Source organism: Phascolarctos cinereus, unplaced genomic scaffold (genome assembly GCF_003287225.1).
Source record: "Phascolarctos cinereus isolate Bilbo 61053 unplaced genomic scaffold, phaCin_HiC Scaffold_4;HRSCAF=312, whole genome shotgun sequence".
NCBI classification, from domain to species: Eukaryota; Metazoa; Chordata; class Mammalia; order Diprotodontia; family Phascolarctidae; genus Phascolarctos; species Phascolarctos cinereus.
In genome coordinates this window covers 28,238,841-28,255,579 of record NW_027555847.1, presented here as the reverse complement: position 1 = coordinate 28,255,579, position 16,739 = coordinate 28,238,841, and the positions used below count along the sequence as shown (strand labels likewise).

The window sequence follows — 16,739 nt, the reverse complement described above, 5'->3', positions numbered from 1 at the left end:
ACTCTACGGAGATTGGGCCTCCAGGGCACTTGAGGTTCTTGAGTCGGGGTCCATGAACCTATTTTTTAAAAAATATTTTGACAATTGTTATTTTAAAACAGCTTTCCTTTTAAATCCTGTGTATTTTATTTTATGTATTTAAAAATCTTGTTCTGAGAAAGGGTCTCTAGGCTTTACCAGACTTCCCAAAGGATCTCTAACCCAAAAAAGATTAAGACTCCCCACTTTAGGCCCTTCATCCGGGATGCCCATTACTGGGTCAGTGACTTCACTGATCCAGGAACTCCCAGATGAGTAAACCTGTTCTACCCCTGCTCTGTGACATATGGTCTTAGAGCGGCCTAAAATGCTGGGAGAGTTAAGTGACTTGGCCCCAGTTATATGGCTAGTGTAAGAAGTGGGACCCAAACCCAGGTCCTCCTGCATCTGAGGCCAGCTCTGTATCACCCTATGCCATGATGCTTCTCTCCATGCCCTTCCTCAAACACGGTTTGCACAAGGCAGAGCAGGACAGCAGAACCATTACCCCCACCTCGTTCTGGACACCATCCCTCTAGTCACATTGCCCAAGATGGATGAAAGGGGACAAGGCTTCATGCCCAGGCATAGGACACAGGAAACACCGAATAACGTCACAAAAGACTGAAAATGACCACCTCTTGACGGTCAGAGATCAGAAGTTACTAATGTGGGAGTTATTTCAGCAATCATTCTAAGGGATCAGAAATGGCCAGAACAAAGGTCAAGCTTCACAATAAATTAGAAGGAAAGATAAGGTGAGAAGAAGCTGTCTGCCATCCCACCAGCTCTGATGTGACCCAGCTCCTGACCCTGATAACAGGAAACACATAAATAAAGACAAGGATTCCCATGACCAACATTTCCTAGAAAAGCTTGAAGGACACACCACAATCCCCTCAACAAACGAGCCAGAGAGAGCCCAGAAACGACAGCAGCCCATGAGCATGTGGCTAATCCCCTTCAAATGCAGTTCAATTCAACCAGCATTTATTAAGCACCAGCTGTGTGCCAGGCACCACGGAATCAAAGCCAAAAAGGGCAGCAGGTCCTGCCCTCAGAAAGCCTATATTCCACCGAGGTAAGGCTGGGAAAGGAGAGGCACGCAGCAACAACTGGGGAACCACAGAAGGCCTCATGTGGAAGGCAGCCTCCGCAAGCAGGTTCAACAGTCTCCTTGCCAAGGACTGGGTCATGACAGCCCAGCCTCGCGCTACGGGTTAATTGCTCCCTCCGAGTACTGAGCACCGTGTTAAACCCTGGTCTAGAGTGCATGCTAACCAGCAAAATGGTATTAAGAGGAGCATTGTAGAGAGAAGATCATAACTGCCTCATGGAAGGGAGAGCCGGAGGCCGATCCTGGGAACTCCAGATGATCAAAGGCCTGAGAGCAGGGATCGCTAGGACCCTGCGGCCAGAAGCTGCACGGGACGGGTGGGTGGCAATCTGCACCAAGAGGGGGAACATCCTTGTTGAGCAGGCCATGGGTCCAGGAAAGTAAATACAGACAGAAGTAAGCAGATTTATTTTTCTACTTTTTCTGTAAAGACCCAAGGTCTCAATCAACTTTTCTCTCAGCTAATTAATACAACTGAGTACCACGATGTAAAAAGCTTCAATATAAGTTGCTGCGGCAATTTAACAAGAACTGTTTAGACCAACTGGCCCCCCTTGTCTGTCGTCTTCCTTCTGGGGTTTTTGACCGTCCAACTTCTCTCCAATCAGGAATCGAAACTAGCAAAGGAAGTGGACAACCAGTCAACTCTACCTTGGCTACCTAGAATCAACCACGGCCTGTTTTCATAAAGGGTAAGGAGTTAAGATTCCTGCTTTTAAAATTACTGTGAAAAGTTTTCAGATTACCTGTGATTTTTCAATTTTTCCTGTCTACCACCACAACAGACATTCAGATACAAGTGGTCATCTAAATAACTGTTCCAAGGAGTAGAAGAGATAAAGCCATTTTGAAGAAATTTGGTATGCTACATAATTTTGCTGCCAGGTAGCAGGTACTGGGCCTGAAGTCAGGGAGACCCAAGTTCAAATTCAGTCTCGGATCCTTACGAGCTTATGTCCTTGGGCAAGTCAAAGCCACTTCACCTCTGCCTCAGTTTCCTCAGCTGTAAAATGGGGATGATAATAACACTAACCTCCAAGGGTCGTTGTGAGGATCAAAGAAGATATCTGTGAAGTACTTAGCACACAGTGCCATATAAATGCTATTATCATTACCCAAGTCAAGGTTAAAAAGGCCAAGATCAGCGTTCTGATCATTAAACATTACTTTCTGCATCATTCCAAGTGTATTAATCACATGTACTACAGATTCTAAATGAATCTAGTCATTATATTAACTGTATGTCCCTCATTTTTAATCCACAGGCTAGAGACCACCCCCTGCCCACCCACACACTTCTGCTATTCAAATACTAACCAACCAAAATTACCCACTTAGAGGGCTAAAAGTGCCACCTGGAACCTATAAAAAAAAAAAAACACTTATCTGACACAAATGAAAACAATCACTTGAAGTATGTGCACACAGTAGCAACCCCACACCATCTCTGTGACACAATCAAACGAAACCAAGTCAGTCAGTTCCTGGCACATAGCAGGCACTCAATAAATGGTCTACAACTGTCCCAAGATGTGGAACTTTAAAAAGTGATTTATCTGCTGACATGACACAATCTGCCCTCTCCAAAAAGCAGTGTCCAGCTAAAACATGCTGACTTTTCTATCCCTTATTTTTCTCAGTACCAGAAAAGGTCAGTGTCTTTTTTTTCCCCAAGCAAGAAATGATTTTCCACACTTTTGGGTTAAAAAGCCAAAACTATGGGTAAATATATTATTTCTGCTACTACTATCAGATAAATGTTATTATCTTAATTATCTCCACTGGCATACCTATGAGTCATATGTTCATTTAGTTTTTTTTTTATTTTGTAATTATTGATGAAGAAAAATGGATGGCTTTGAAATTTTTTTTACTAGATCATTTTCACTTGCCATCAATGCAGCATAGATGATGCCAGAACTCACCAACTCCATTAATTTCCCCAAACGGGCATTTCAAATGATTTGTTTTTTACCTGCCGTGTTGGCAGAACTATCACTGTGAGCATATGAATGAGATTCATTGCTTATTATTAATTAACACTAGACACTCATCTTATTTTCAGCAACACCCATGACAATCCATTTTTATAGAATGCTAATGTCTAACACCCAGGCAAACCCAAGTTCTGCAGAGGACATACAGCATGTGTACCTGACAGTCAAGAGTAAGGACCAGTCAAAAGTCTGGCTGGGTCAAGAATGACTAAAACAGAATCTCAAACTCCAGAAAGAAAATAATGATTGGGTGCTAGACTTACAGCTTTTTGGGACACCCAGGAAGGATGTGCAGGGCCATGGACCTCACTGAAACCCCAGGGGATAACTAATTAACACTTTATTTTGCTATTTCTAGCATTAAAATAATTAGAAATTAGCCATCTAAACTGGTGGTAAATCATGAACACATCTCAACTTCACCCAATGAGTAAAAGCCAAAGAGGGAAATGGGGCTGAAGAAGTCCCAAGTTTGGCTTGGGACATCTCTGAGGCCTGCATGGGTTCAGCCACCCTGAAATTTATTTTTACATAGGTGGCGATCCCAAAATCAAACCCATGTTTCTTCACAAGATGGCTCATGGTACTTACCAACAACAGATGCAGAGGCAGTGATTTAATAGAAAAACACAAAACCATGAAAACGCTACTACCACAGCACACGCCTAGTGGAATTCTGTCACAGTGAACACTGCAAAAGTCCATGGACATCAAGGCGGCCGGCACTGTCCTTCCCCTCATGGTCATTTCTGAAACACTAGCTTTAGGCAAAGAATCAACTCTCCCCATTTAGTGCACACATCCCAAATCTAACATTTTGGGCACTAATTAGCGCCAAACAGACGGCAATCTTGACATATAAGACTCACAACTTGTAGCTAGCTGCCCGTGGGTGAAGCATCAGGACTGATGACCAGCAACTCTTACACATGCCCAAAGCCGCCATCATCTCCACCACTGCCCACGAACAGGCGGCTGCATTTTGCGGATGCCTCAGCCGTCCTTCAGTTCAGTCCTGACCCTCAGAAGTTCACGCTTAGGGGAAGAGGGAAGCGGATCTTGGTTCCACCCTGTTCATGGCAGTTTGGGAGCTTCCTAAGTCTCAAAGTAGAGAAAGAAGCAAGTGTGACAGCCTGCATTTCAACATGACCTTGGAAAGCAAGAAATACCTTAAAGTATCCAATAAAGCACAGAGAGAGAAGGAAGTCCTTAAAAATGCCCCCACATGCTCTGGACGAAAACAAAACAACCCCCTCTTCCCACCAAAACAAAAAACACAAAAAACGTCTGACTGGATTCCGACAGCCATCACTCATGGTGACTTGACCATGTCTTAGGGGTTGATAAGAGAACACTGAGAGTTTTAAGTGCCTATTTTCTTGAATATCATTAAATAAGTAATTTACTAGACTGCAAATTTATGGAATTCAAGAATAAAATATGTCAAAAAATACGTAGCATCTGTGTAACTTAATGCTTGGCTATCCCTATGTTGCCGCCTGTTGGGTGTGTATACTCAGAATCACAGAACCCCCTCCCCCAAACAGGCAGAGCTGAGCCCCAAAGGAAGAAACCTCAGTTGGAAAAGGCACCTTCTACCTGAATGACAAAAATGACTAACATTTACATGGCGACTGGCAGTCACAAAGGACCCCACAGAGCTTCAGCCCACCTTTGTGGTAGTTCTTCAGTCACTGCCCACTCTGTGACCCCATTTGGAGTTTTCTTGGCACAGATACTGCAGCGGTTTGCCATTTCCTTCTCCAGCTAATTTGACAGATGAGGAAACTGAGGCAGAGAGGGTGAAGCCAGGGTCACCAGGCTAGTAAGTGTCTTAGGCTGGACTTGAACTCAGGAAGATGAGTCTTCCTGATTCCAAGCGCAAGACCCTAACCACTAGGCCACTTAGCTGCCTGCTGGTCCTTATACCAACGCTCTAAGGACTGCATGTTGGACATGTAAATCTAACCTGGTTTCCCCACAGAAATACATGTTCTCTTATCATGTATTATGTTCATGATCAAGGACCAGGTACCCAACTTGTTAGAGAAATGACCATGGTATATCAATCTTAAATCACACACCTGCATGGCACCTGATAGGAAGTTCTACCAAGCGTACCTAAAACCATTTGAAACATGTCAGTATGGTAACCAATCCCAACAATTAAACTCTATTAGTCAAGAGAGGGGGCCCCCTTAGGCTGCTCTGCAGGGAGGAAGCAGGGCCCAGGCCTCCTAGCCTCTGGTGCTGAGAGGCTGGGTGGCTACAGACCACTGGGCGACCCTGCTACTTTTCAGGCCACTGGTGTCTCCGGCAGCCCCTACTCTATATGTAAACCACTCTAAACTGGGAACAGCTTGTCCTCCTAATAACAGTCCCACACAGGGCCTAAAGAAAACTATACCACTTAACAGACCTTTGCAGATAGGTGACTTGAAAAAATACTTTATTCTAAAGCTAGGCCTAAAGCAGAAAAATAATCCCAGCAGTGACTGCAATTGAATCCTCTGGTGCCATTCCTGAATTGGCCTGGTTCATTTTTACCTCCCTCTGTCACCACGAAATCACAGAAGAACACTGACCTTTTCACTCTCAGGGAGAGCGGCTTGAAAAGAATTTGCAAGAAGAAGCCTCCAGAAAACCCAAACCCCAAATCCCCCAAATGCAAATGAAACGACTCCCTTTAGGTCAAAACACAAGCGCTGAAGAGGAAATGAAAATGGCCAACTTCCCATTTCCAACAGCATCAAAAAAAAAAAAATTACCAAAAAAAAAAAAGGTTTGAAATTCCAATTCCTTAATTCAAAGAAACAAAGGAAGCCTAGATATGAACTGTCATAATAATGGGTACCATCACCACAATGTGAATGGAGAGATCGCCAAAAAGAAGGTGAAATACCAGCGACAGCTTTGTTTGTTTGAGGGTTAACACAGCTCTCTACATACATTCCTTTACAAACACCATGGGAGGCAGGTACTATTATTATCCCCATTTTACAGATGAGGAAACTGAGGGACAGTGAGGTGACTTGACCACAGCTAGTTAGTATCTGAGGTAGGATCTGAACTCAGGTCTTCCTGACTCCAGACCCAGTGTTATTACCTCTATACCTGAAATCTGACTTGATTTATAAAAGGAAAACAAACAAACCCCAAATCATGGTCCCAGAGAACAGGTAATGAAACTACTTCCCTCTTCTTTATAGAAGGCTATACCAGGTGGCTACTAAGGCATAATTCTTTATACCTAATTCAGGCATTTTTGCTTAACTATTTTTCTTTGTTCAAAAAGATTCAATGGTGGGGTGGGGGGGAGAGGAAAGGGAAGAAGGTGTTGTTTTTCCGTCATGTCTTGACTTTTCATGACCCCATTTGGGTTTGGTTTTTTTTGGGGGGGGGTAAAAATACAGGAATGGTTTGCCTATTTCATTCTCCAGCTCATTTTACCAATAAGGAAACTGAGGTAAATGCAGTTAAGTGAGTTGCCCAGGGAGCCCAATTTGAACTAACTCAGGTCTTCCTGACTTCACGCCTGGTGCCCTATCCACTTTGCCCATGTATCTTCCCATTTATGGAAATTTACAGAAATTACTAGGATATAAAAATGAACTGCAATAAAAGCTTTTTTGAAAAAAAAAAAGAAAAAGAAAATTCAAGTTCATGGTTTGCACTGTAGCATTAGGCAAAGTGATGCTTTCACCGTCCATCAAGAATTCAGTCAGTAACTCATTATGTTTATTAACTACTTACTGTGTGCCAGACAAATACTGTGCTTACAAAAATACCCCCAAACACAAAAGACAGTCCCTGCTCTCAAGTAGGTAGGGGCAGATGGGCAGAATCACTGGATCTCAGAGCAGGAAAGGACATGTAAAGCCACCTAGTTTAACCTATACCTAACTAGGAATCTGCTATGATATCCCAAGCAAATGCCCAGCCAGTCTATCTTTGTAAACCTTCAGAAGTGGAGAAGCCTGCCCAGCAAGGAGAAAATATTTTATTAATACAATTCATTTATATATTTCAATAATTTCCACAAAGAGGAATTCTAATATTTCAAATAGTTTTTCCTCACTGTAAGCCTTCACTGGCTTCAAGACACAGACTCTTCAGTGCAGGTAAGGGGCTTAGTAACCACCCACCCCTTCCTCCTACAAGACTGCAGCGTTCTGGATGAGGCAAGGACAGTCTATTTTCTGTTAACATGTGTTCCTAATTGATAAACGCTGGATTATTATTTTTCTCTGGACTATATCTTCTGTGAAGGGGAAAAAAATTGGTATGTTAACAACAGTCTTTATAATAATGAGAAAAAACATTTAATATACTTTTGAATTATGAGTAGCTAAACCATCCTTCTCTTTCCTCTTCTGCTCATTTGCAGTAATCCCTGCTGTACAGGATGAATAAAAATGGAACCCTCTGCCTTGTTTCTCTAAGTACCGAGTACTGAGACTCCAACTGTTAAAATCAGCTAAATTTAAAACCTGATTTTTTACATAGAACTTCAATAAAAAAAAATACCCCAATAATTAGACTGGCTCCATTTAGTTTTGAAATACTGCTGCAAATTTTGAATATCAATGTGATTAGAGGCAATCTGGTGCTAAAATGCTATTTAAGTGGAGAAATTCCACTTCTCCCTTTCTTTTTAGAAACACTTTCTAAATGCTCTAAATTCTGAATGATTTTGTCTGTCATCTGCTGACAAGTTAGCTTCCATCGATTCTTTTTTTCTTTTAATCAATTACTTTTTGTGCACCCTGGTACACTTAGCTTCTCTGCAGGCTGGAGGGCAGGAGAAGAGGGGTATGGGATACTTCCCAAGTTAGATGTCTTTAACATGCTGGGTAGTTTTGGTGAACTGGGTGTTCGTTTGGTTTTTTTTTCCTCTTTATTCTTTGTTGTAGAGGTTGGCTTTGTGGGAGGGGAGGAATATGTTGGGAAATAAAGGTAGATATCAAAACAAAATATATCAATAAAAATTATTTTTAAAAACACATATTGGTTACCCCCCCCAATTAGAAAAAGCACTGGTTTTGGGGTTAAAAAAAACAAAAACTAGATCTAAACCTTAGTTTTGCCACTTACTACCTGTGAGATTCTGAGCAATGACAATCTCCTTGAGACTCAGTTTCCTCATCTTGTAAGATGAAGGGGCTGGATCAGATGACCTCTCAAGTTCTTTCCATCTCTAAGTCTATGATAACACATTTGAAAAGGTTGCAAGCACAGCTCAGAACAAAAAAAAAGGCTTACAATAGCTCTGCTTTTTTAAATTTTTTAAAAAATTCATCAGGTGCTATTTCTAGGATGGGGATGGCAAACTGAAAACACCAGGAACAAATGATAAGATCCCCCCATACTTTTGAGTACTGTGTTGGGACATAGTATAGGGTGAGGAAGCAAACTATGGAGGTCTGAACACCCAAAGGTAGGAAAACATGGCGGACTGAACCAGGATTGAGTGCAAGTGCCCTCCTGAGAAGGGCAAGACCTTCCCCCTAGATCAGGGCTCTGCAGGCCCTTTCAATTCATTCACCAGGACACATATTCAGCCTTTAGAATAAAAGACAGCAAATCACTATTGATTAGAGAAATGCACATCAACACAACTCTGAGGTACCACATCTCACCTATCACATTGGCCAACATGACAAAACAAGAAAATGATAAATGTTGGAGATGTGGGAAAATTGGAACACTAATGCATTGTTGGTGGGAGTTGTGAAATGATCCAACCATTTTGGAGAACAATTTGGAACTATGCCCAAACAGCTATAAAAATGTGCATACCTTTTGACCCAGCAATAGCACTTCTAGGGCTATATCTCAAAGACATCATACAAATGAGAAAAGGACCCACATGTACAAAAGTATTTATAGCAGCTCTTTTTGTGGTGGCAAAGAATTGGAAATTGAGAGGATGCTCATCCATTGGGGAATGGCTGAGCAAGTTGTGGTATATGAATGTAATGGAATACTATTGTGCTATAAGAAATGATGAACAGGCTGACTTCAGAAAAACCTGGAAAGACTTGTATGGCCTGATGCTGAGTGAAGCGAGCAGAACCAGAACGTTGTAGACAATAACAGCCACGTTGTGCAATGACTAATACTGATAAACTTAACCCTTCCCAGCAATACAAGGATCTAAGACATTTCCAGAGGCCTCGTGATGGAAAATGCTATGCACATCCAAAGAAAGAACTATAGAAGTTGACTCGCTATCATTTTTTTTTCTCTTCTGTTGAATTCTGTTTCCCCTTTCTAATGGTTCCTCCTATTGGTTTTAATTTTTACTTGCAACTTCACTAATGTGAAAATATGTTTAATAGGAATGTAAATGTGTGTGCTGTCTTGGGGGGGGGAGAATCTTAAACGCAAAAGCTTATGGAAGTGATTGTTGATAAATCAAAATAAATTAATATAATTTTTAAAAAAGAAAAAAGGAATAAATTCTAATATTTAGGAATGATGCAGATGGAAAAAAAGAACAAGAGACAGTCAATGCTCTTTTAGGCAATTAAGGAAATCTTTGTGCCCTCTAGGAATGCCCAAGACTCCCCGATTGCCAGGTAGGCACAGAGAGGAGGTAAAATACAATCAATGACAGAGAGCCACCCACTCACCCAACAGCAAGAATTACCAACTGTCTAGGGCTTGGGCTGCAATGTACATTGGCATCTGAGACAAAAGGAGCTAACTTGCTACCCTCCTCAAAGAAATAAGCTTATTTTTAAAAGAGTAAGCCAAGAAGTTTATCTTTAAAAACAAAACACATGGGGGGGGGGAGAAGGAGGGAGAGATAGAGACACAGAGAAAGAGAGAGGAAGGGGAGAAGAAGGAGAAAGGGGGGGACAGAGGAGGGGGAGGGGGAGAGGAGGAGAAGGAGAGAGAGGGAGAGAGAGAGAGAAGGAGGCAGAGTAGAAAGAAGCCTCAGAATCAGGACAACTTGGGTTCAGTCCATCAAGCACTGGACTGAATTACTATGTTCCAGGCACTGTGGATACAAAGAAAGGTAAAAGCTCCTGTTCTGGAGGATCTCCCGGTCTACTGAGGGAGGCTCTTCTCACCAGGGAGCCTGCCATAGTCCTCCATTAACAGGTCTGCCTCAAAGAAGACGTGTAGATGGCAGTGCCAGGAGCACAAAAACAAAGGAGGCAAGTTCCGGGCCTTCCAGGAGCTGACCTGCCACCACCCAGCAGCCCCATCCAGACACACTCTTTCTGGAGGTTACCGACCCACCTACACATTCCCTGTTTTAGCTCTAACTTGCTGCCTAGAGTGTTCCATTAAGTGGCACTTACATTTTGCCCGTGGCTTGATTCTGTCCCTATTAATTTGTGACAGGCAAATTAAAATGTGAATTTCACACTTGGTTGCTACCTTTCTGCCTCAATCTCATAGGAAGCCTGTGCTCAGGGACAGAGGCAACGCAGTGCTAAGCTCGGGAGGCAAAGCGAAGCCCCCAGTGGTTGAAGAGGGCCTCCGGTTCCAGGCTGTGGTCCCAACTGGCACCAAGGTGGGATCCATCCTGGGGGATGGACTCGAAACAGAAGGAAAAACAGCTGGGAATTCAAACCATCCCCCTTCCAGTGGGCCAACTCAACCTTTCTAGCCTTCTTGCCAAAACAGAGAAATGAGTTAAAAAGCTGGACATCCCAATCCAAGGGAAAGTTAAAAAGTAAATGTTAAGCTAATGGAGTCGTTGTTCATCCTTTTCATTCTGAGAGATCTGTGTAGACTCACTGATACAGCACCCTGAACCGTGAAGGATATTGAGGCAGAGTGGATTGAGAAGAACACTGGACCTAGGGCCTCACGAGACTGCTGATAAACAGTCGTATAACCCAGAGAAGCAACACTAGATTTGGAATTGTGAACCTGGGTTCAAATCCTGCCCCCCTCCTCCTTCACCTGATTGATCTCAGCCAAATGATTTAATTCTGTGCCCTCTTAAAGGGCTGGAATAGTCAGAGGGCCTGTAAAACTCCCCAGTGAGGCCACAAGAACACGATTAAGACAATTGGGAAATATTTAGCAAAATAAATAATAATACAATAGAACACAGATAATGCTAATATGTGGTTTTCTAAGTCAACATGCAGCCTTGAGGGACCCCGGTGAGTTTGTTGGACCTGAGCATTTCCAAGCCCCTTCCCTGTAAAGCAAAGGCTCCTAAGTCCCTCCTCTGCAAGCTTCCTCAAGTGCAAAATGAGTGAGCTGGATTACGTCTAAGCTTCCTTCTGGCTCTAATATTCTAGAATTAATTCTAGAATTCTAGAATTCTTCCTGTTAACTGCATATGAGGAAAAGTTGGGTAAAATTCAATATTTCACGAATTATCCTAGTTTTTTTTTAAAAAAGCTCAAGAGAAAATAGTTATCTTTTCTTTGCAACTTATTCATTTTAAAATATAAAAGTATTATGATAATTTCTACAGAAATCATTACTGCCATCATTTACTATTAAAGATTATAGTATAAAATAAAGGCTAGGTGAGAAAAATCTGAACACGGCAAGAAGAGAAACAGAATGACCCCCCTCAAAACCCAAACAAACCCAACTGATTACTACAGCTAACACTGGACTATCTGTGTGAAGGTAGGGGGTACAGGGGGGAGCAGAGAAAAGGGTTGATATGAATTAACAAAACAAAACTTCAATACCAGTAGAAGTGAAGTTATAACCTCTTTCCCTGGCAAAACTCTTGGTGGACCCAATGGGCATCATCTCCTGCCTTCTGCTCACATATTGCCTCTGGGAATGACATTTAGCCATTTGTAATGATCTTCACGGAAATCCCTGGTACCTTCTCCCTTCTCCTATCCAGATGATACACAAAACCCCAGATAAAAGTCTGCCCCTTCTATGAGACCTTACCTGACTTCGTCTAGTTGCTACTACAATCCTTTCCTGATCCCCCTTAAAGCCGGTGCCTTCTCTCTGCTGATTCACCCCAATGTCTCTTCTATTTGTTTGTGCCAAGTTGTTTTCCTGTTTGTTTCCCTCGTGGAAGTGTGAGCCCCTGGAGAGCAGAGATTTTCTTCCCCCCTTTCTTTTTATTTCCAGGGCTTCACATGATGTCTATCACATAGCAGGTGCTTAATAAATGCTTGCTAACTTATATATCTTGCATCTTTTCCTGAACGTCCAATCCATACCACATAATTGAGCAAATAACTATATACTGTTGATCACTAGCCTTTCACTGATAAGCCTCATCTCAACTAGATTATAAACTCCTAGCGAGCAGTTGGTGTTTTATACATGTCTTCATCCCTACAAGCAGCTAACACAGAGGTAAGCAATAGGAGAGGATGCCCTACAGATACTTATTGACTGACTCTGATGCAGGCCTGAAAATAAAAATTAAAAAAAAAAAAAGGAAAACTCTGTTGTCGTCAGGGAATGGAGTGCTCTAGTTAATCCAATATTCTTCTTAACGAGTTAAGGTATACGTGTCAGGGGATTATCAGTTTGCAAAGAACGAAAATGCACTCAACAAAACTGAAACAAACATAAATGATCTTTGATGATTCAGAACACGGATTTAGCCTCTTTCTGAGCACCTCTTTATTACTAAGTGAGTTAGCCTTGAACTGGCCAATTACAGAAGACCCAATAATAAGAGTATTGGGGATGATAGGAAACATAAAAGAGCTTCCTCTACTCCATTCTAGAAAAGACACAGTCAATTCTCAATGCTCAATGCTCTATTAATGAACAACAAGTAAAATAACAATAATAAAAAAAGATAATCCAAAATCCATTAACATTTGGCTTTGGAATAGAGACATACCTCCATTTAGGCAGGAGCATACACAATCAGTTATGCCTGACAAAAGGTGGTATAAAACCTCAGGTCTTCAGTTAATTTGCAGTGAAACAGCTATAGATAATTTATAGGGGAATGCCTTTCAATTCCATTTGAAAAAGCATGTATTGAGTGCCTACTGTATACCAGCAGGATACATACAAACTAGGGATATATAAGCCAGCTCCTGAAGAAGGCAAGGGACAAGATCAAGAATACAGTAATCAAAACAAGGCATTAAAAATGAATGAGTCTTTCCAATTTAACACATCCTCTAGAGAAATATCACCAATGATCCGCACACAGGGCTTCCTAAGAATGTATACACACAGCCACAACAAGTCCTCGTCTTTAGCGGTTCCCAAACACGGACCCATTTTCAAGAATCTCCAGGGAATAGTCACCACAAGATCTTAACATTCAGAACGCTGAGGCAAGCTGCCAACTCAGCACCAAAACCGGCCTAACAACTGATTTTTCCTATTGCAACATCTCTGACAAGGGCTGGGCTTCCCTGACTCTTTTTTAATAGCGATCCTCATTTCAAAATCAATTTATTTGTTCTGTGATACACTCCAATCGGAAAATCTCTATCGCCACTGGTAGCACTTGGTTACTGTGTGCCAAAAAACTCCCCCAGTGGCCAATCAGAAGGCCCAACCAGCAGTACAAATAAAGCTCAAGGCAGTGGTAAGCAACAAACGGCCTTTAAAAAGGGCATATGCTCAATGTGGCACTTCATGTCCCCGGGCACAGGGCTCTGGGACCTGAGGGAAAAAAGAAAAGGAAAAAAATAAGAATGTTAAAAAAAAAAAAGGCACACAGACAAAAGAATTGGCTCCAGGGTAGAAAATGTAAAAACCGTATCTGCTCTGGAATTGTGCTGGGAAAAAGAAACTACATAGTCTGGGGACTCAACCCTCCTGGGCATCTTCCCTTCACCATCAACATCCCTTTGATAGCCTGGTAAACTCAAAGTGAACCTGCACTTAGAATCACTCCACAAGCTGAGGAGGGGGCTTACTCTGGAGGTCCCACTCTGTTAGACACCGCCTCCCTGGGAGAGAAGACTGTCCAGACAAGGGTACTTCCGTGGGAGACCCTTCAACTTGACCTCTGAGGTCTTCTGGATTCTTGGCACCTGCTTCCCTAAAGATCGCTTCTGCCCAAAAACGTACCACCCAAAACCACCAAACTGCTATAATAACTAGATTCAGACCAAATTATTGGCACTAAAAATAGATTTTGGAAATGCAATAATAACAAATGATACCCAAAACTTGTGCAAATAAATCCAACAAGTTTCAATTCTGATTTTTTTAGTTTCACCAACTTTGTTTAGAAATTATTCTAAAAAGAAATGCACTGAGACTAATTTCTGTTTGGCCAATCAGGACCTCTAGGTATGCGTTTAGTGATGGTCCTGCCCAACTAGACTGATGTAAATGCCTGACACCCCTGAAAAAGAGCTCTTCCTTTAGAGGGCCTGGGTGGCTTAAATCTGCCCAGGTCCTAAGTAAGTGCCTCCATAAAAATGCAGAGAGACGTCAAGTTTCCTGAGCCGACAATCCTCAAGGGCTAATTATTCTCTTTACCACGTCGGGTAGGAGGATGCTCTCAAGTTGGAGGAAGTACCTTTGAAACAAGAGTTTTAAATCGCCCTGGCTCCGCCCCTTTCCCCACCCCCACCTCAGCCCCCCCATCCTTTGCAAGCTCCCCAATCAGGATCTAGGAGGGGGTGGGGAGGGGGACTGGGGGCCCGGACTGGTCGGCCAGGTGAACCAGGTTAAATTTTGCCCCCGAACTCGTCCCAAGCAGCTCAGGCTGGGAAGAACTCACCTTCTCGGCACAGCCGCATTACTTCGCGGTTTTTCCCAAACTCCTTCAAACTTTCCTCCAATTCTGACCCTAAGAGAGAGAAAAACACAGCGCCCAGAGCGGCCGGTCAGTGGAGGGGTGCGAGAAGCTAGCCGGCGCCCAGCCCCGGGCAGGGTAGGGGCGACTCTCCCTCGGGGGCAGGGACCGGGCCGGGCCCGGAGGGCCGAAGGCAGGAAGGTGGGGGAGGAGGGGATCCTCACCGTCCTTCCCAGGAAGTTTCGCAGCTTCTACCCAGTGGTTCCACGGCTGTCCGACCATCGCCTCTGGACTAGGCAGAGACCTGCGCTCCCCGACGGTCGCCATTGTGGCTGCGGAGGTGGAGGCGCCGCCGCTGCTGCCGCCGCCGCCGCCGCCGCTCTCTGCCAGCCGGAGCCGCAGCTGCTGCTGCTGCGGCGGCGGCTGCTGCTGCTGGAGGGGCGGCCGCGGCTGGGGCTGCTGCTGCTGCTGCTGCTGCTGCTGGTGCTGCTGCCTGGCGGCCGCCGCTGCTCCTCCCGCCGCCGCCGCCGCCGCTCTGCGCGGCTCCCCTCTGACGTCATCCGCGGCCCTCTCCGACATTCTTTCCGCTGCTACAATGTAACAAAAAAAGGGGGAAAGAGTCGCGGGGCTTCTTAAGGAGGCGCTGCCGAGTTGGGGCGGCGTGCGCCGCCCGGGGCCAGGTGGGGCGCGCTGACAGCTGCCCCCGAGGGCCGCTCGCCCGCCCCCTCTCGAGCCCCCGGGGCGGCGGCTGCACCGGGGAGCGGGAGAGCGAGCAGGGCACAAAGTCCGGGAAGGGCGGCCCTCCCCCGCTCCCGCGCCCCCGCCCCCGCCCGGCGTTTGCTTTCAGTTTCGGATCAACCTGCCCGAGAGGGGCCGCCGGGGCTGGGCCTCCCGCCTCTGCGGCCGGGCCCGCGCTCCGCCGGGCTCGGATGCAGCCCGTCGGCCCCCCGCCCCCGCCTCGTCCGCGCCAGCCCCGACCCCGCGGCCCGCCCCGCTCCCCGCTCTCCCCTCCGTGGCTCGCCTGGCGGCCGCTGCGCTCATCCCCGGGCTGGGCCCCGGGCCCTGGCTTCCGTCGGTCCGGTGGGCCGGCCGGCCGGCGCCGCTCGCCCGCCCGCTGCCGGCTCCCTTAAGCACAGGCACCTCCCGCCGCCGCCGCCGCCGCCGCCACCGCCACCGCCTCCTCCTCCTCCTCCTCCCCTCCTCCCCGCCCCGCTCCGCTCCGCTCGGGCGAAGTTTGCACGTCAAGCCCCGGGAGTGGAGGGTGAAGTAGGGAAGCGAGGCGCGGCGGGGCCATCCCTCCGCATCCGCCCCCGCCCGTCCGCCGGCCGTCAGCGGGGTCAACCCCGCGCGTGCCGCTCCGGGCCCTTTAAACCCGGCCTATCCCGGGGGGGTGGGGGAGGAGGAAGCCCCGGCGGCCGGGGGTCGCTCTCGGGTCGCCCAGAGCAGCCGTCTGGGCGAGCCGAGCCGGCCAGCGGGCGTCCCAACTGTCAAAAGCGTGAATGGGGAAAGCCCCGACAACTCACTCAGGGCGCCGGGAGTTACTGCCGGAGGGGGGCAAGAAATGCGAAAATTCAAACGCGAGCTCCCGATACATGCCTGCGCGTCCGCTGGTCACATGCGAGCAATCGAAACGTTAGATTGTGTCTTTGTATGTGCACAGGCACCGGGGAGAAGCGCCGAGCCGAGGGGACGGAACGGCGCTTAACCCCTTCCAGGCCTGGGGCGCCGAGACCCGCAGAGCCGACTTAGCGCCCCCCACTCTCCCTCCTGGGACCCGGGAGGGAAAGATCAGCGGGTCTTGGGAGTGACTGAGGAGAAAACAAGGCTCGAATCAGAAGCAGTCTTATCTGTGGGCTCTAGCTATTCTTCCTTCTTTAAGGAATGAAAAGCCCTGAGAAAGACTTTAATTCTTCCGCGAAGTGCGGGGTGA

At 45.7% G+C, this 16,739-nt stretch overlaps 1 protein-coding gene across 4 annotated transcripts in view; it reads right to left on the bottom strand.

The window, feature by feature from the left end:
* The window catches only part of ATXN7 (ataxin 7), a 106,513-nt gene extending 90,064 nt beyond the window's left edge, over positions 1-16,449 (bottom strand). For 3 of the 4 annotated variants that reach the window (XM_020978312.2, XM_020978315.2, XM_020978316.2), the window contains exons 1-3: positions 15,831-15,953; positions 15,034-15,399; positions 14,795-14,863 (exon numbers count right to left, since the gene is read on the bottom strand). In XM_020978312.2, coding sequence (XP_020833971.1) covers positions 14,795-14,863; positions 15,034-15,388 — 424 coding nt within the window. In that variant the 5' untranslated portion in view covers positions 15,389-15,399; positions 15,831-15,953. Of the gene's footprint in view, positions 1-14,794; positions 14,864-15,033; positions 15,400-15,830; positions 15,954-16,332 lie in introns of those variants that run through there. The other variant, XM_020978314.2, reaches the window with a different exon arrangement.
* Between the last annotated feature and the right edge of the window lie 290 nt (positions 16,450-16,739).